This window comes from Pseudogymnoascus destructans (assembly GCF_001641265.1).
Source record: "Pseudogymnoascus destructans isolate 20631-21 unplaced genomic scaffold scaffold_53, whole genome shotgun sequence".
Lineage (NCBI taxonomy): Eukaryota > Fungi > Ascomycota > Leotiomycetes > Thelebolales > Thelebolaceae > Pseudogymnoascus > Pseudogymnoascus destructans.
In genome coordinates this window covers 1-14650 of record NW_020167570.1, presented here as the reverse complement: position 1 = coordinate 14650, position 14650 = coordinate 1, and the positions used below count along the sequence as shown (strand labels likewise).

The following is a 14650-nucleotide window of genomic DNA, read 5'->3' as shown; positions in this document are numbered from 1 at the left end:
GCTCTCTTACATTCTGAACGCTCCACCATTCCTACAATTGGGAAGAACAGCCCAGAGGGGGAAGTCAAGTAAGCGGAAAACCATGCCGCCACGTCAGACCCGTAGGGAAGCGGCTGCGAGCCTTGAGCATGAGCATAGCGGAGTGGCTGTGCTTGAGAACGCACCTGAGGAGTCAGGGGCATCAAGCCCCTTATCCCAGGCTCATAGCTCCCCTGGAGCAGAAGCCCAGCTTGCTACGTCCCTCGCCCTCGAAGCTGAGTTACAGCGAGAACTTGAGCTGAGAGAGGCGGGCGAGCAAATCCGTCGACTACAGGAACGCCTAGAGCGCGTAGAGGAGGCTTCTGCCCACACTCTTAGGTCGGATGAGCGAAGCGTTACGACTACTGTAAGCTCTACTTTGCATGCTGGGGTACCACGAAGCCTGAGGTCGAGGGCGATCCCTGAATACCGAGGGAAGAACGTCCACGAACATAACTAATTCATTACGAGCTGTGAGCTCGCCTTCCGCCTTGAACCACTAGCTACTACCACTTATGCCAATCCACGCTGCCGCCGCCGCGTGGATTTACGCGATTGCGGTTGGCTGAATTTTTGCGAAAAGCGGGTCTCCCCCTGCGGCGTCGATTTCCCGGTGCATGGGCTACATCCTCTGCACAGTGTCACGCACGATTAAAAATCAGCTTATATACTTTGCGTGATAGAGGGCATCCTATACCTCGTGTACTAGGGCTGCAGGAGCATTGTGGTCGCCATGATGAGCGAGTTTACATATGATGCGAACCATTTGGTTGTGGTCTGCTGTTACGACGGAACAAGAAGGCTGGCCAACTACAGGACAGGAAGGAGGGAGGTCGCATGAGACCGGGCCTGGTACCTGGAGGGGCAGCGGGGAATAGTAGTTCCGAAAGTATCACGTGACGGACTCGCAGGATGATGAGAAGAGTCCTAAGAGTCCAGGACTCCGAGGACTCGAGTGAGTTCCCAGGAGTCCACTAGGCACGTGACGGACTCGCAGGATGATGAGAAGAATCCTAAGAGTCCAGGACTCCGAGGACTCGAGTGAGTTCCCAAGAGTCCACTAGGCACGACGCCACTATATAAGTAGATAGTATTTCCTTAGATAGGAGCTTCGTGCTCAACTCAATACAGTATTTGTTATATACTAGTAACGTGTTACTTGAAGCCTTTGTGTCTGATCACCTGCCTCCTCTGATAAGTAAACCTTTACGCAAGAGAACCTCTGTGTCTTCTATCGTTTAGAAGTCAGCGTTACACTTTGTCCCATTGGAGGTGAGAGACTATCCTTTGAAACTCAGTAGTGTAGAATGAAGCTGAAGTTGTTTGTTGAAGGGCTTTGAGTTGCCTCTCAGCAGTTGCAACTTCATCAATGTCACCAAAGGTAGCTCGAAGCGAAGTGCGAAATTCAAGGTAAGTTGTAACCACATTTCCAGGCAGTTCCTCTAAGGGTCCATAAGCATGTTCTGTGAGAATTCGAAGTTGAGGTTCGAACCAGTGAAAGGCCGAGTCTCGAAGGAAAGAGGCTGCAAAGAAGATTTTATCTCTATCTGAAGAGAATTGCGAAGGTTGAAGTGTATAGTAGATATCCAGTTGGCTCAGGAATGAAGTCACTTTATTTCTAGTGCCAGAAAAGGTGTCAGGTTGATTAGCCTTTGGTTCCGAAGGTTGAACTGTTGTAGGGGTTTCTGAAGAGGTGAAAGTGGTTTGCTGATGGGACTGTATTTTTTGAAGTGTGGCTCCCATAGTTTGCACCATATTCTGAAGCCTGAGAATCTCTTGCTCAGCAGCAGAGTATTGGGGTTGATTCTCTTGGTTCATGTTTCTGAAGGTAGGAGATGTCGAAGTTGAAGAAGATATAGAGTATGTGATTTGAAGCTGGAACTTTGAGCTAGCAAAGTGTAAGGACAGTTCGAACTGAAGCTGACCGAGTCTCCAGAAGTATCCGAAGTATAATGTGAAGACTTCAATACTCAAAGCAGTAGGACAAGGTATAGTAGTTGAGGCTCCAAAGCATATACTTTATACCACAGGGTTCAAGTGGTGAGACTAACAGGTTGGCCAAGTGGTTCGACTCGAAGTAAGGGAATGCAAAGTAAGTCGAAGCAGGAGGAATTGCAAGAAGGCCAAGTAGTGTATAATTTGCTAGCTAAAGATCAATAAGAGACATGAGCAATGAGTGCTTATATAACAGTAAAAATCCCTAGTGCCAAATAAGCGAAGGCACTAATTAACCGAACCCTAATTAAGCGAGCCCTAGTGAAGCGAGCCAATAAGAAGAGAGCCTAAGCCAGTAGTCATTTTGGGCTGATCTAGGTCAGCAAGTGAAGCGAAGTGAGCGAAGTGAGCGAAGCAGGTGAAGCGAATGACATAGTGAAATAAGTACTAGAGACTAAAGTGAATCGAAGGGTCATGACACAAATATCGAAGGAGTGTCATGACAAGATGCATGGAAGACATTATGGATAGTCCAAGTAGGTGGCAATGCGAGCTCGAAAGCTTTCTTGCCAATAGTCCTTGTGATCTTAAAAGGTCCAAGTCTTTTAGTATCAAGTTTGTCTGAAGGTCTAGTAGTTTTGATATGTCTTCTAGACAAAAAGACTTGATCACCAACTTTGAATTGTGGTGCAACCACCCCCCTGTTAAAATCCGTGACGTCCCGGCATGGATGTAGAGGCTTCTAGCATATCATCTCGTACTTGCTTCTAGGCCCATTACAACTCAGGATGTTAAGGTGTGTATATAATAGCTTAAGCCCCCAAGGATGCCCCCTTGTCAGCCAGGTAAGGAATTACACTGATTGCTCGCTTAGCCCACCCAACTAGCGAGCCAATCAAAACCCATTGACCGGTGAGCCGGAATACTCTTGTAACGATGTACGGTTACGCTCGCGCTACATCCCACTGAGCCAAAAAGACTACAGTATTCCGGCTCGCCCGGAATACATGTAACATGCTTTATATACCACATGTACTGTAACGGCGGCACCCGTTACACTACGTAACGGCTGTAGACGATCAGTCTTTGCAGGTCCTTTGTGGAACAGGCCTTGCAATTCAACGCCAACGTGTCTGTTCAGGTAAGTGCTTGTAACACCTTCGGAGTCTTATGACCCATTAGGAGGCCTGTTTCTGCCCATGTAGCAGACTCTGCGACAAGGTCAGCATAAGTCCTGGCCTTGCTGTAAAAATTACCTACTTTCTAGAATATTTGAAGCTCTGCACCTAATAGCGTATGAAGTAACCTGACATCTATATCCAGCACAGTATGCAAGCTCTGTCAGGGCACGGTAAGAAGCGGCGTATGTCCATGCTGCCGTCTCATCCGCTGCTCAAAAAAGGGGAGTATCTAAGAACGTGTCTTTGAAAGGGACTTCTACAACACTACGATCTAACATAGCGCAAAAGAGCTCTTCTGGCTTGATATCAAACGCATCGCGTTCGTATGCCAAGGTGAGGAAAACCAAAATTAGGCATAAGTGTGGATAGACGCGGTCCTCCTAGAGCGTTATTATAAGCTAAGTTATGTCAGCTCCGTTTAAGGCAGCCTATGGTCCATGGGTACTCACAATTCATCCTCCTTATCTCTATCCCCCTTCATAAGTTTGAAGGTAATTGTGAGGCTCATCTAGGGTGGACTGCCTTCTACATCATGATAGGTGGAAGTTCAAATCCTCAAACGAGTCAGCAATCAATCGTATGTAGTAAAGGGTCCATGTATACTAACTCTATAAGTTATAGCCTCATTGATATTTCAATATGCATCTGATACAACGACAGCACCTGGCCGAGCTACACTATACGCAAGGCATAGAAGAAAGGGTGCAGCTTAACGCGGTCGAGCTGTCGGAAACTCTGCTTATCCTCTACCCACAGGTAGGCTGCGCACTGGGTACTCACGAGTCGAGTAGTAGAATTTTTACTCACCCAGCTGAGTTACTCGCTCATGTCCCGAGTATTGTTGAATGAGGATTACTCACTTGCTGAGTACCTAGTATGGGTCTTGGCAACTCAGTTATATCACGTGTTTGATTAGCCATTACTTATGTTAAAAACGGGGTGCGACTTCATTGATCAAGACGCCATAACTCCAACTCCATTCCCATATTGTTGATGTCCTATTCCACACTATAACCTTTGGCCTTTAGGTACCAGGTTACCAGATGGTTGCCAGAACTCATCTGACCTTCATTCCTGGGTGAGAGACATTTCCATCGATTAAGCCCACAGCTTAAACATCATATCCTGCAAACGCCGAACCAATATCATACCCTTTGCCTGAATTGTCACTCTCTTCGCATGAATAGCGAGGAGGTTTGTCACTATAACTGTTAGTATGTCCCTGTCACTATGTTTAAACATCATACTCTCAAATTCTCGAATGAGGAAGCATTCAGCAGCTTCCTAAAGAGCTAGGATAGCAGATTGCTGGAAGCGAAGATTGGACTTGAAGTCTTCTGTGATTTCCCTAACAAGACGCTGGAATGGGAGCTAGTATCAAGTTGCTGTCTTCTGATATCGCGGAGAGCCTTGGTGCCTATATGTTTATTAGAGAGTTCTGGTAATCCTCTGGTAATCCTCTGGTAATCCTCTTACTAGACTTTGTGCAGCGCGTGGCCTTCTGAGCATGATTGTTGCTAGCTTGAGATGAGCAAACTGGAGCTTTTCTTGCTGTGCCCACAGCCTTTTCCTGTCCCTTTCCGCCAAGCCCAGAGCCATCCCGTAATCCAAGTGGCATCCTTGGTGCTATGCCGCCAGTTGATCTCCTAGCAGTTTGCTTGGTACGAGTCATTTGCTAATATCAAGGTGAGTTAGTAAAGTAAACACAAGATAAAGAAGTAGATCAAAAGATATGTGTACTTACAGTGAGTTTGTAGAAAGAATATTGCAGAAGAAGAGTATAGTAAAGAGGTAGAGGTTGAAAGGTATGTGTTTTATATGAAGGTGCGCATTGTGGTGTTGTTTTTGGAACAGTAATTCTTTGTAGGTGAATATTCCTTCACAAATATTTTTGTTTGCAACTTTAAAATAACCATGACCTTAGAACCACCTTCCTTGGTTACTCTCCGATCTACACATTCTTCTTCCCTTTTGAGCCTTTACCTCTTCACTAGGACTTCAACTAAGTTTATTATCTTGATTCTATAGCCAGAACTTCTGGAGATCTCTGCTAATCACGTGTTTAGTTAGTATGGCGAAACTCAAGGCACATGAAGAACTCTCCACTAATGCGAATACTATCAAAGCTCGCAACTGCGTCTCCAACCTTACTGAAGATGAGAAGGCTGTTCACTTAGCACTCAAGGCTGACCATGCTGATCTGAGCTACTACTTAAAGAAGTTATATAAGTCTGCAAAGTGTAAGGATGCCTCCTTACCTAGATACTCGAAGAACCCGCCTCAGAGCTGTTACGGTCACCACAAGCATGAAATCCGACTCGGTGTGGTTTCGGACCAGTAGAGGAGGACATAGCGAGTTACACTATAGTGGGGGACAGTAAGGGTGTAGGGTTCAGGGTCGATGCGGACCTGTTGCGGTGGAAGGTTCAGGGCTAGGGTTGGGATAACCGAGTCGGGCCCGTTTCGGGTACTTAAGGAAACAAACTTAACGGGGTTCCCCCTTCATCTTTTTTGTATCCTTCGTAGTAGACCTATAGGATAGCATCCTTTTAGCCTCCAACTCGCACTCTCATATGCTATTACTGTGAGCTGGGTGCCCTGTGTCATTACACAAAGTATATCGCTGCCTCTACTGAAGACAAGACACGTCTACAGAATGAATTGAAGGTTGAGCGTATTTGTGTTCGGTAAGTTCCTTCTGGTAATCTCTGGTAGCCTCAATCTAACTATAAACAGGACTGAGAAGGGTACCCATGCATCTTGCATTGCGAATCAGAAAGTCAAGAATATTAGCGCCTCTTCTTCTCCACAAGCCCCACCATCTACTCCGCCCAAACAACTTCTGTCTGAGCTTGCTGCATTTGAGGGTATCTCAAGTATTCCAATCGATGACAATCATAACAGCGAATGAGAGGATACTGAGGTTGGAGACGATTTGGAGTTGGAGCTTATGTTACAGCGCGAGATATTTTAAATGACGAGGCTGTTCTACCAGATGAGCTTTCCGATGAAGAGATCACTAGCACCCAGGCTCTCTTAACTCAAGCACACATTGATGTATGCTACCTCATAATCTGGTAATCTTCTGGTGATACTAATAGTTGATAGGCCCATGAAGAGTTCAATTTCCGCAAGTGGCAACATTTCTGGGATAGCTGTATCCACTCATATACGAGAAAGGCTGGAAAGCTGAGAAAGAAGCCTGAGCGTCTCTTTGAGTATATGCCGTGGATTGATGTAGAGGAAGGGTACGTCTCTGATCATCCTAGCAATCTTCTGGCAATACTAATTGTTTATTATAGCACTTTTCACGAGGTTATCCCACCACATAAATATTTCTGTTTGTACGAGCAGGCAGTTTGGAAAGTGGGCCTAATTACCAGGACCTGTGCAGTGGTATCCAAAGTCTTACAATCTTGTCGACAATGGATGGTTGCAAATATCCACTCATAGTTCTAGCTTCAAAGAGGCGTTCTTACTTGTCTACTCTAAGAAGTTTGATAAGGAAAAGTGGGCTAAGGTATCAGCTGCACAGGATATGTTGTTCCTGGAGCTAGAGTAGAGGAGAACTTGAGTTGCTAAAGTTATAGCGCTGGAGTACCTTTCGCGTTGGAAAACCAGGTATTTAAGTACTTCATCGTAGCCAGACTTCTGGTAACCTTCTGATAATCGAGCAATTTGCCAAATGCCATCTCAATACTCAGAGTTGTTTGATTCTGACAGTATTCTCAGACTCTTTTCCGTCTTCTCAACGACTATCCTCATTAAATCAAGTCTGTAAGGACACAGGGCACCCAGCTCACAGTAATAGCATATGAGAGTGCGAGTCAGAGGCTAAACGGATGCTATCCTATAGGTCTACTATGAAGGATACAAAAAAGATGAAGAGAGGAACCCCCGTTGGGTCAATCTCCTTAAGTACCCGAAACGGGTCCGACTCAGCTAACCTGCCTTAACTCTTATCATGTGACCATAACCTGCCCGACTCAGATCCTTTCCATCACTGAGGGACAGGCATCCTTACAAAGTCCCTGCAGGCCTTGAATATATTGGCAAGTTAAACCAATTCGTCAAATGGACTAAGGATACACACGATATATTCATTGAGTGGTGGAAGCTATCACGATGGTATGAACAACACTCAGATCATACTACAAAACTCCTGATGAAGATTGCATGGGATTCAACCAACTGGAGTTCTCAATACTGGAGAAGTTATCACCAAGGAGCAGACTGGCTTTCTGGAGAACCATGTGTTATTTGTACTTATTGTTCGAAGGCCCTTACGCATCCTGCAATCAAGTCTGCTGGCCCAAAGTCTATGGCAACACATCTTGCATCAGACATTTGCAAAAAGAAGTCACAGATGGGAAGGATAGTCTCTATCAAATGCGAATCAATCAAATGCAACCTCAACAAGTAAGGATTACCAGATTATTACCAGAATTATGTAGGTTAATACCTATAATAAGATCATATTCTCACACAAGAGACATTTTATGAACAAGTTCTATACACAGTTATCTTGACTCATAGCTCGTTCCGCTCAGTCGAGGATCCTCATCAAGACCCTATAAATACTTTAGGTATTAGTAGGTCTGGCCGGCCTCATCAAGCAAGGTGGAGGGATGTTCTTAAGCATATATAATAGATAATAGCGTTCTAATAATCTTCTGATAATCATGGTACTTAGATAGAGGAATATACATGATTCGTTCTCACAGCTTACTAGAGATGGCGAGAGTGATGCTAATAGATGTAATACTTTAACTTAACCATAAAACAGTATTAATCGTATGAGGGACTGTTCACATGATGCATAAATCTTACACGTGATAGCCGAGTACTCACCGGGTTTTTACAGAGTAACTGAGTATTGACCTCACTCACCGAGTCGAGTAAAAGGTTCAGCTACTCACCCAGCTGAGTAACCCACTGAGCGAGTGAGCCGAGTATTGAGCGAGTAGTGCGCAGCCTACCCACAGGTAATGAATGAGCACTTCGAGATCTTGCGATAAATCCCAGAATCGGAAACCCACCAGGGACGCCCAACAGTCCAGGGACTAGAAACCAGAAACTAAATGTTGTGTTGGATGCTGCAGAAATGGGGAACGAGAAACAAGAAGCGGTCGTGAAAACCGAAAAACGTGGTGGTAAAAGCAGCCGGGCCCGCTAACATAGAACGGAATACGGTTATTGAATAACAAGAATCCGGCACAGTGATTTAGTGGTATTAACCCATCGATGCCAGCTCGTCTTAAGGTCCCCGAATGCTGGTTTACCATTTCCTGATTCCTCCTTTCTTGATCTTGGAAAAGCAGCGACATTTTAGAGCTCAGTTGCCTAGAAAAGAGTTGGATGTCGATACGAGGACGCGTAACTCAAGGCTAATAAGTGGTTCGGAGCATCTGTTGGTTTAGGAGACTCTGGAACCTACGTTTGCCTTCTCTGTTTGAATGGAAGCCTACATGCTCAACAGCATTCGGCTTCTCTGTTTTGAAAGGAAGCCTGCGTGCCTGCCAACACATCAGCCCCATCGGCTCCATGTATTTAAACCAGCTTATAATCACCAACTGAGCTTCTCTCAGTACGGGTAATATATTTACTACCTCAGGAAACTACTGCATCTAGCTCCAAAGGTTGCAGGTGCACAGCGGCGCCCTCAACCAGTAACAATCTAATCAGGCAAGAAAATTATTGCATTATCTACTAGTCTATATAACTAATCGCCAAGTCCTCATTTCATGAAATAACCCAGACTGTAGGCGGCTGGATCTGAATGAAATACTGCAATATTATATATACCATATTCTCTATACGCTGCCTGTATCCAAGTGACACGCACATCGGAAGACTGATGAATCCATAACAACTTCGTGTTGGGCTTACTGGGTTTAAATTCCGTAGCACAGTTCGTCCAAGACCCTTGATTTCTATAGATTCCCAACATTTTAAGGCCATAAACATCTCGCGTACTCTGGGTATTGGTAAGGTTTCCCATAGATCTGGCTCAGCTCATCACTTAATAGCTGGGGCCCGCTCAAGTGGTCCTTCCTCTCGGCATACTTATGCCTAAGTAAAGCGATATTCCACGCAAAACTCGAGTGCCCAATGCCTCCAAAAGCCGATGCTTTTGTCATGACTTGAAAATCCACCATGCCCTGCTGATCCCAAGACAACATCTTTAGCGTCGCTTTGTCCGTTTCGTCCAGTAAATCAAACTTCGTCGTGACTGTGATATTAGATGCTGCCGCATCAACTTTAAACTTCGCGACTTCTTCTTGGTCCCCAGATGCCACATAGATATGAGATGTGCTCGAGGAATTTGCTTGCTCCAAATATAGTCTTGACTGCGTCTCATATCGGCTGTATACCCAGTCGCCAACCGGCCAACCCTGCTGCGAGTCATATTCGGTGCGAAGGTGAACACCAAGGAAGAAATTAGGAAGAATGGGTTTAAGAAGATCGATATCATAGGAATATCTCTCAGCAAGCTTTAATAGAGTCTTTGTCGCTAGAATGCTGATGTCAGCGCGGAATTTGAGGATCTTCCCAAAACTCGTCGCAAAGCCATCGCCGTCGGTGTATATAGGATATGACAAGTACGATCTCTCAAGTTTGATGACCACAGTGTTGTCAAACATATCACTGATATGTTCCCCAAGCCAGTTATAGAATAGACCCCTCCATTTTTCAGGTTCCAATTTTTCATCAGGTGCGAGCGACTCGGGGTGCAGTGCTATCGGCTCGTGGAATGTCTTCCCTTTGATATCCTCAACTGTATCGTATAGACGAAGCCCGGGCAGGAGAGCATGAGGGACTCGCGAAAGTGCTGCCGATCAAACATATATTCGAACTCAGCCCCTATCCCTGTGCGTATTGCTGCAGTGTCTGACTCGTTGCGGAGCACGATCTTGGGCTCCACGAGGGAACCTCCTGCCAAAATGGAGTAGCGAACGCAATTCAAGATCGAGTTGCGGATGTTGCCAATGCCTCCCACACTGTCGTTGCAGGTGAACACGATGTTTTCCTTCCATTCTGTATCCGCGCAGATGCTCTTGATTGCCTCGGATTCGATCGGCGCAAAGTCGAAGGCATCGCTAGTAGTCGGATTTCGTAGGAAAGAGTGAGGTTCGCTTGAGAATATGTTCCAAGGAGTGCGATCAAGAAAATAGTATAGCTGATCAAATGCGAGCCAAATCCAAACTGCAATAAGCAGCCAGGAGACAAGGGCGATATGTATTCGACGAACACCTCGAGGCAGCTGGATCATGGCTGTTGGATATCTAAAACAAATCGGCAGTAATAAACATCAAGACGTTCGCAAATAACTCAAAGACGATAAAGAAAAGGAATGAGCGTGGACTGATACATTCTGTGTTGTTGGTGGTGCATCATCGCCCTGTCGCCTGTGTTTTTGTGTTTTGTTTGCCGCGAGGATATGCAGCGTGGCGCACGCTTTGCTTTGTGGGGACCACATCGGGCTGTGAAGCACGTCGCTTCGCCGGCTCCCGTTCCGGTCCTCCCCGCCCACTCTCCCCCTTTCCGCAAATCCGAGGCCGAGAGCTAGTTCACAAGCGCCTGTCTTGGTACGGACTACGAAATATATGCGAACAGCCTCAAAGAAATGCTCAATTTGTAGAGGCTGAGGTTCAAGAAAATAATCGATGAGGTACATGGTGTCTATCAGATGGACTGGGGATTCACCTTGTATCAATGCATCCCGCTTTAGCTCAATCGAGACTTGCGGCTGAAGATAGTACGACGTACAACTCCTCAACAACTTAAATGTCGGTGACGTTTTCCACATACACAAACAAGTCCCTGTAAGTGGCAGAGACACAAGCGAAAAGGTAAGGTTGTCCAGTCAATGGCGGACATAGGGTAAGACTTATATCCCTCTGTGCTACAGGGCAGCTATGGTCAAATGAACGCTGTTGATAAATAATTATAGATATATATTTATCTGCAACTGCATTTCATCGCAGCCAAATATGCGCTTCGCACTTATTATTGGACAACTTATTATCTTCTTACTGGAGCATACATCTCCACTGGACTGCTCATTCCCGTCTGAGCATACATTTCCCTAGGCGCACGCTCTGTAAATAACTCTTGCGGCCCAAACACAGAGCTTGTATACTTCTCGCTCTCTGGAGACATTTCCTGGCTCTGTACATGATGATGTGCTGCTGAAGTAGGATTTGGCTCTGCAGGCTTCCCTTTACGTCGCTTGTATAATAGGTACCCTGCGACGAGGACTGCGATCAAACAAGCTGCCGCCGCTGCACAAATACTCCCAATCACCGCTTTTGAGAGTTTACCTCCAGACTGGGCCGTATTGCCGGAGGGTACAGTGCTGGTGTTTGCTGAGGTGGGATTATCCAAGATTGTCCAAAACCCACTCCATGTGTCCGCCCAGTCCGTTGTAGAAGATATAATTGAGTTGTCCGTAGGTTGAATTGCGGTCGGAGCTATAGTTGTCGGAGTATTAGGCCCAGGAGCCTGCGCAAGATACCAGACTCCTTTACCTGTCTGCCAATTAACCCCTATAAATGCAGCTTGTAGGAATGAACGGCCCAGAGAAAATATGCCGCGCGGGGCCAGTCCAGGGAAGCAAGGAAAATACAGCGTAGGCGTGCTTATTATTGGAGATGTCAAGGTGAGGTTGAGAAGAGAAAAGGGGACCTTGATTGTTATATTCTGTGAGACAGAGCTGCTGAGACGAAATGTGAAGCTCAGATATGATGGCGAGGAGACGATCATCTTATATTGCGGATCGGCTGTATTCCAGAAGTAAAGCCCATACTTGGGTTGAAAAGTCACTGGAAGATTCTTCGTAATAGAATCACAAGTACTTTGGGGCAAGTAAAGATAAGGAACAGTAGCATCCACTGCTACTTGCATCGAGTTTCTTATTGACGAGTTTCCAGACGCAAGCAGACATGCTTGGGACGAAAAGTCGAAAGGCGACGCTCCATCTTCAACGCCGATACCAATATCCAAGAGGTCAATTGGCAGGTGATCAATAGCATATGGTTGACTCGAGACTGGGCTAAGGACTCGACTTTGGTCATACCCACCGATAGTCAAGGATCCAGGGATCCCAAAGGCTGCAGAGCCAATATGCATTCCATAGGAGTTTGATGGAGTCCGACCTTCTCCGAACATACTACTTGTTATGAATGTGCCGTTCCATCGAGGATTCGGAGGGAAATGGTTCCATGATTGATTGAACTCAGGTGCTCCCAAGGCTAATTTTCCGATTGTTAAGGGATATGTCGATCCGTCTGGCAGTGTTTCGTGACCGTCTGAAACAACTAACATGTCGAAATCTTGAATAATCGCAGTGAACGAATCCCCAGAAGCTCCCTCCCTGACCGGCACAGCCGCTGTATCGAACATCCAGTGAGCAGACCCAAATATTGTCGGTAGAGCTCCAACAGTATGAGAGAAGGTTGAGTTTTCTATGGAACCTGTTTGCCCAATTTCGAAGTTTGTTGATGAGCTTGAATTATCGTATACACCTGCTGATTGTGCAATACATGATGAACTAGTTGCGCAAAGTGAAGATGCTAGCACATTCGACATCCAAGATCCGCCAGGGAGAAGGTCGATGGACTGTAATGGTGTACCGATGCGAATATTAACGGCCTGCCATGGCCCATCTGGACCATAGCTATTTGATGACCAAGGTATGATTTGAGTCTGACCTGGGAGTGCTGCAGATTTCCGGCAGAAAATTATGGCTATTATAATTGCCTTGGAAATATGTGAGGACATGATAACAATGTTCCAGTGTTACAGACAACAGGAACGTAGGAAACCTCTGAAACTGGCAGTGTTGGCGATCAACACTACAACTTCAAGAGCATGACGCACAAATATGGATGCAAGAGAGGAGAAAGCAGGAAAAGGAAGAATGAGGCTTACTAGGCGATACTTGTGCGATTCTGCTATTTTAAGACATAACATGGAAAAGCAATCTTATTATGTTGGATATGTTGGAGTTCGAGGTTTGCCTACTGCGTGCATACGGAGGACAAGGGCGTACACCCGCCTTAAGCAGTCCGCTGACACGCCCAATACCCACACGCCATAGCGGAATATTGCTTGGCAGAATACATATTTCAGTGTGGACTTTGCGAAAGCGCCGTGCAAACATTGGCGCTGCAATCTCCGTATTGCTAGGTGTTGTTGGGCGCTTAACCAGGTAACGCGACAGGACAGCGAGCCTCAGTAATCCAGAAAGTCCAAATATAGTACGAGCTCGAAACACTCAATTGTACAGACTGGCAAATGGAGATAGAGACCAGCCTCTGATGTGCCGTTACCGCCATCCGCCGCCATCGTCTGAGCCGCTATTAAGGTCTTCGCCCAGTTATCATACTCTCACCGCGCCACTCTATATATCTTCGCGCTTCAGCCGGGTATTACATGCGCGCTTCTCGTGGTGATGACGGCGGCGATAAAAAAGCGGAATTCCGTATGGACACTAGGGCTCACAATTGTAGAAGTTTATCGTTCTGTAAAAGCTTGTCGCGACAGTACCATCTCGAAAACTTGGCTCGCTTGCACTGCCTGTGGCTTAAGTGCGGGTGTACGATTTAAGAGCCTAATGAGTACGGCAAATCTCCCTACAAAGATGTGTACTATCCATACGGACGGACTGTTTAGGAGACATTAGATAGGTGGATTACATAATACTTGGCATTTCAATATAACGATATTTTCACTTTTACGATATTTACACGTGTCACCAATTGTATCGACTTAACGGGAGTTGACTGTATAATCGTTGGTTCTCAAACCACCGCCTGGAGGCGGTTGGCGAAAGCGAACTGGGACGCGAAAGCGATTGTGGGACACTTCGGGAGCGGACTCGCGACGCGACACGACCGACCATGAACACGACTGACAACGTAACAATGCTGTAAATATATATAAGTTATAGAATTAAATAATTAAAAAAGATTTGGATCAATATTGTCAGGCAGTGATTGATCATCACAGCCACCGTCACTTGCATCGTGAATCATGTCGTAGTCCAAGCCTGCAAAGTTCACGTACCCACTCTCCTCGATGGCTAACAGTCGGTCCGCCTCCTCCTCCTCCTCACGTTTCTTCTGTGTAACGTCCGGGTCAATGATTTCTGTACGTAAGCCAATTGGTGGCTCCGTGTCTGGGTTACTTTTTTGAAATTCATGGTCCTTTTTCCGTGTACGTTCTGCCTTCCGTGCATCGATGCCAGCACGGAGCTGCATCTTACGCTCAACGTTCACCATGCGTGTTCTCTCTCTTTTCTCCCGTGCTTCTTCTAAAAGTTGCTCCTTTACCTTCTTCTCATAAATCCTTTGCCGTGCATGTTCAACTGTAATAGCACCACCTTTTTGAATAGATTTCCGACTTCTAACCTTCCGCTGTCGTTGCTCAGTCATAATAGTAGTAATTTGTACAAGCTCTGACTGGAACAGCTCAGCCTCTGTTAACTGAGTTTGGATTTCAGTATAAGAAGA

General features: G+C 45.9%; 5 protein-coding genes across 5 annotated transcripts; 2 read left to right on the top strand and 3 right to left on the bottom strand.

The window, feature by feature from the left end:
• Window positions 1-82: 82 nt before the first annotated feature.
• VC83_09488 (uncharacterized protein) lies at window positions 83-478 on the top strand (the record flags this gene model as incomplete). Its single annotated transcript, XM_024472902.1, has 1 exon — window positions 83-478. The coding sequence occupies one exon, from the start codon at window positions 83-85 to the stop codon at window positions 476-478; it is 396 nt and encodes a 131-aa protein (XP_024319538.1).
• Window positions 479-5067: 4589 nt separating this feature from the next.
• Window positions 5068-6696, top strand: VC83_09487 (uncharacterized protein; the record flags this gene model as incomplete). The annotated part of the gene is made up of 6 exons (XM_024472901.1): window positions 5068-5374; window positions 5773-5821; window positions 5871-6001; window positions 6094-6191; window positions 6243-6382; window positions 6594-6696. The coding sequence occupies exons 1-6, from the start codon at window positions 5206-5208 to the stop codon at window positions 6694-6696; spliced, it is 690 nt and encodes a 229-aa protein (XP_024319542.1). The 5' UTR covers window positions 5068-5205.
• Window positions 6697-8577: 1881 nt separating this feature from the next.
• On the bottom strand, window positions 8578-9794 carry VC83_09486 (uncharacterized protein). The gene has a single exon (XM_024472900.1). The coding sequence runs from the start codon at window positions 9776-9778 to the stop codon at window positions 9086-9088; it is 693 nt and encodes a 230-aa protein (XP_024319541.1). The 5' UTR covers window positions 9779-9794; the 3' UTR covers window positions 8578-9085.
• Window positions 9795-9873: 79 nt separating this feature from the next.
• Window positions 9874-10407, bottom strand: VC83_09485 (uncharacterized protein; the record flags this gene model as incomplete). The annotated part of the gene is made up of 1 exon (XM_024472899.1): window positions 9874-10407. The coding sequence occupies one exon, from the start codon at window positions 10405-10407 to the stop codon at window positions 9874-9876; it is 534 nt and encodes a 177-aa protein (XP_024319544.1).
• Window positions 10408-10554: 147 nt separating this feature from the next.
• VC83_09484 (uncharacterized protein) lies at window positions 10555-13135 on the bottom strand. The gene is made up of 2 exons (XM_024472898.1): window positions 13068-13135; window positions 10555-12896 (listed from the first exon to the last, which is right to left on the bottom strand). The coding sequence occupies exons 1-2, from the start codon at window positions 13107-13109 to the stop codon at window positions 11160-11162; spliced, it is 1779 nt and encodes a 592-aa protein (XP_024319543.1). The 5' UTR covers window positions 13110-13135; the 3' UTR covers window positions 10555-11159.
• Window positions 13136-14650: the final 1515 nt, after the last annotated feature.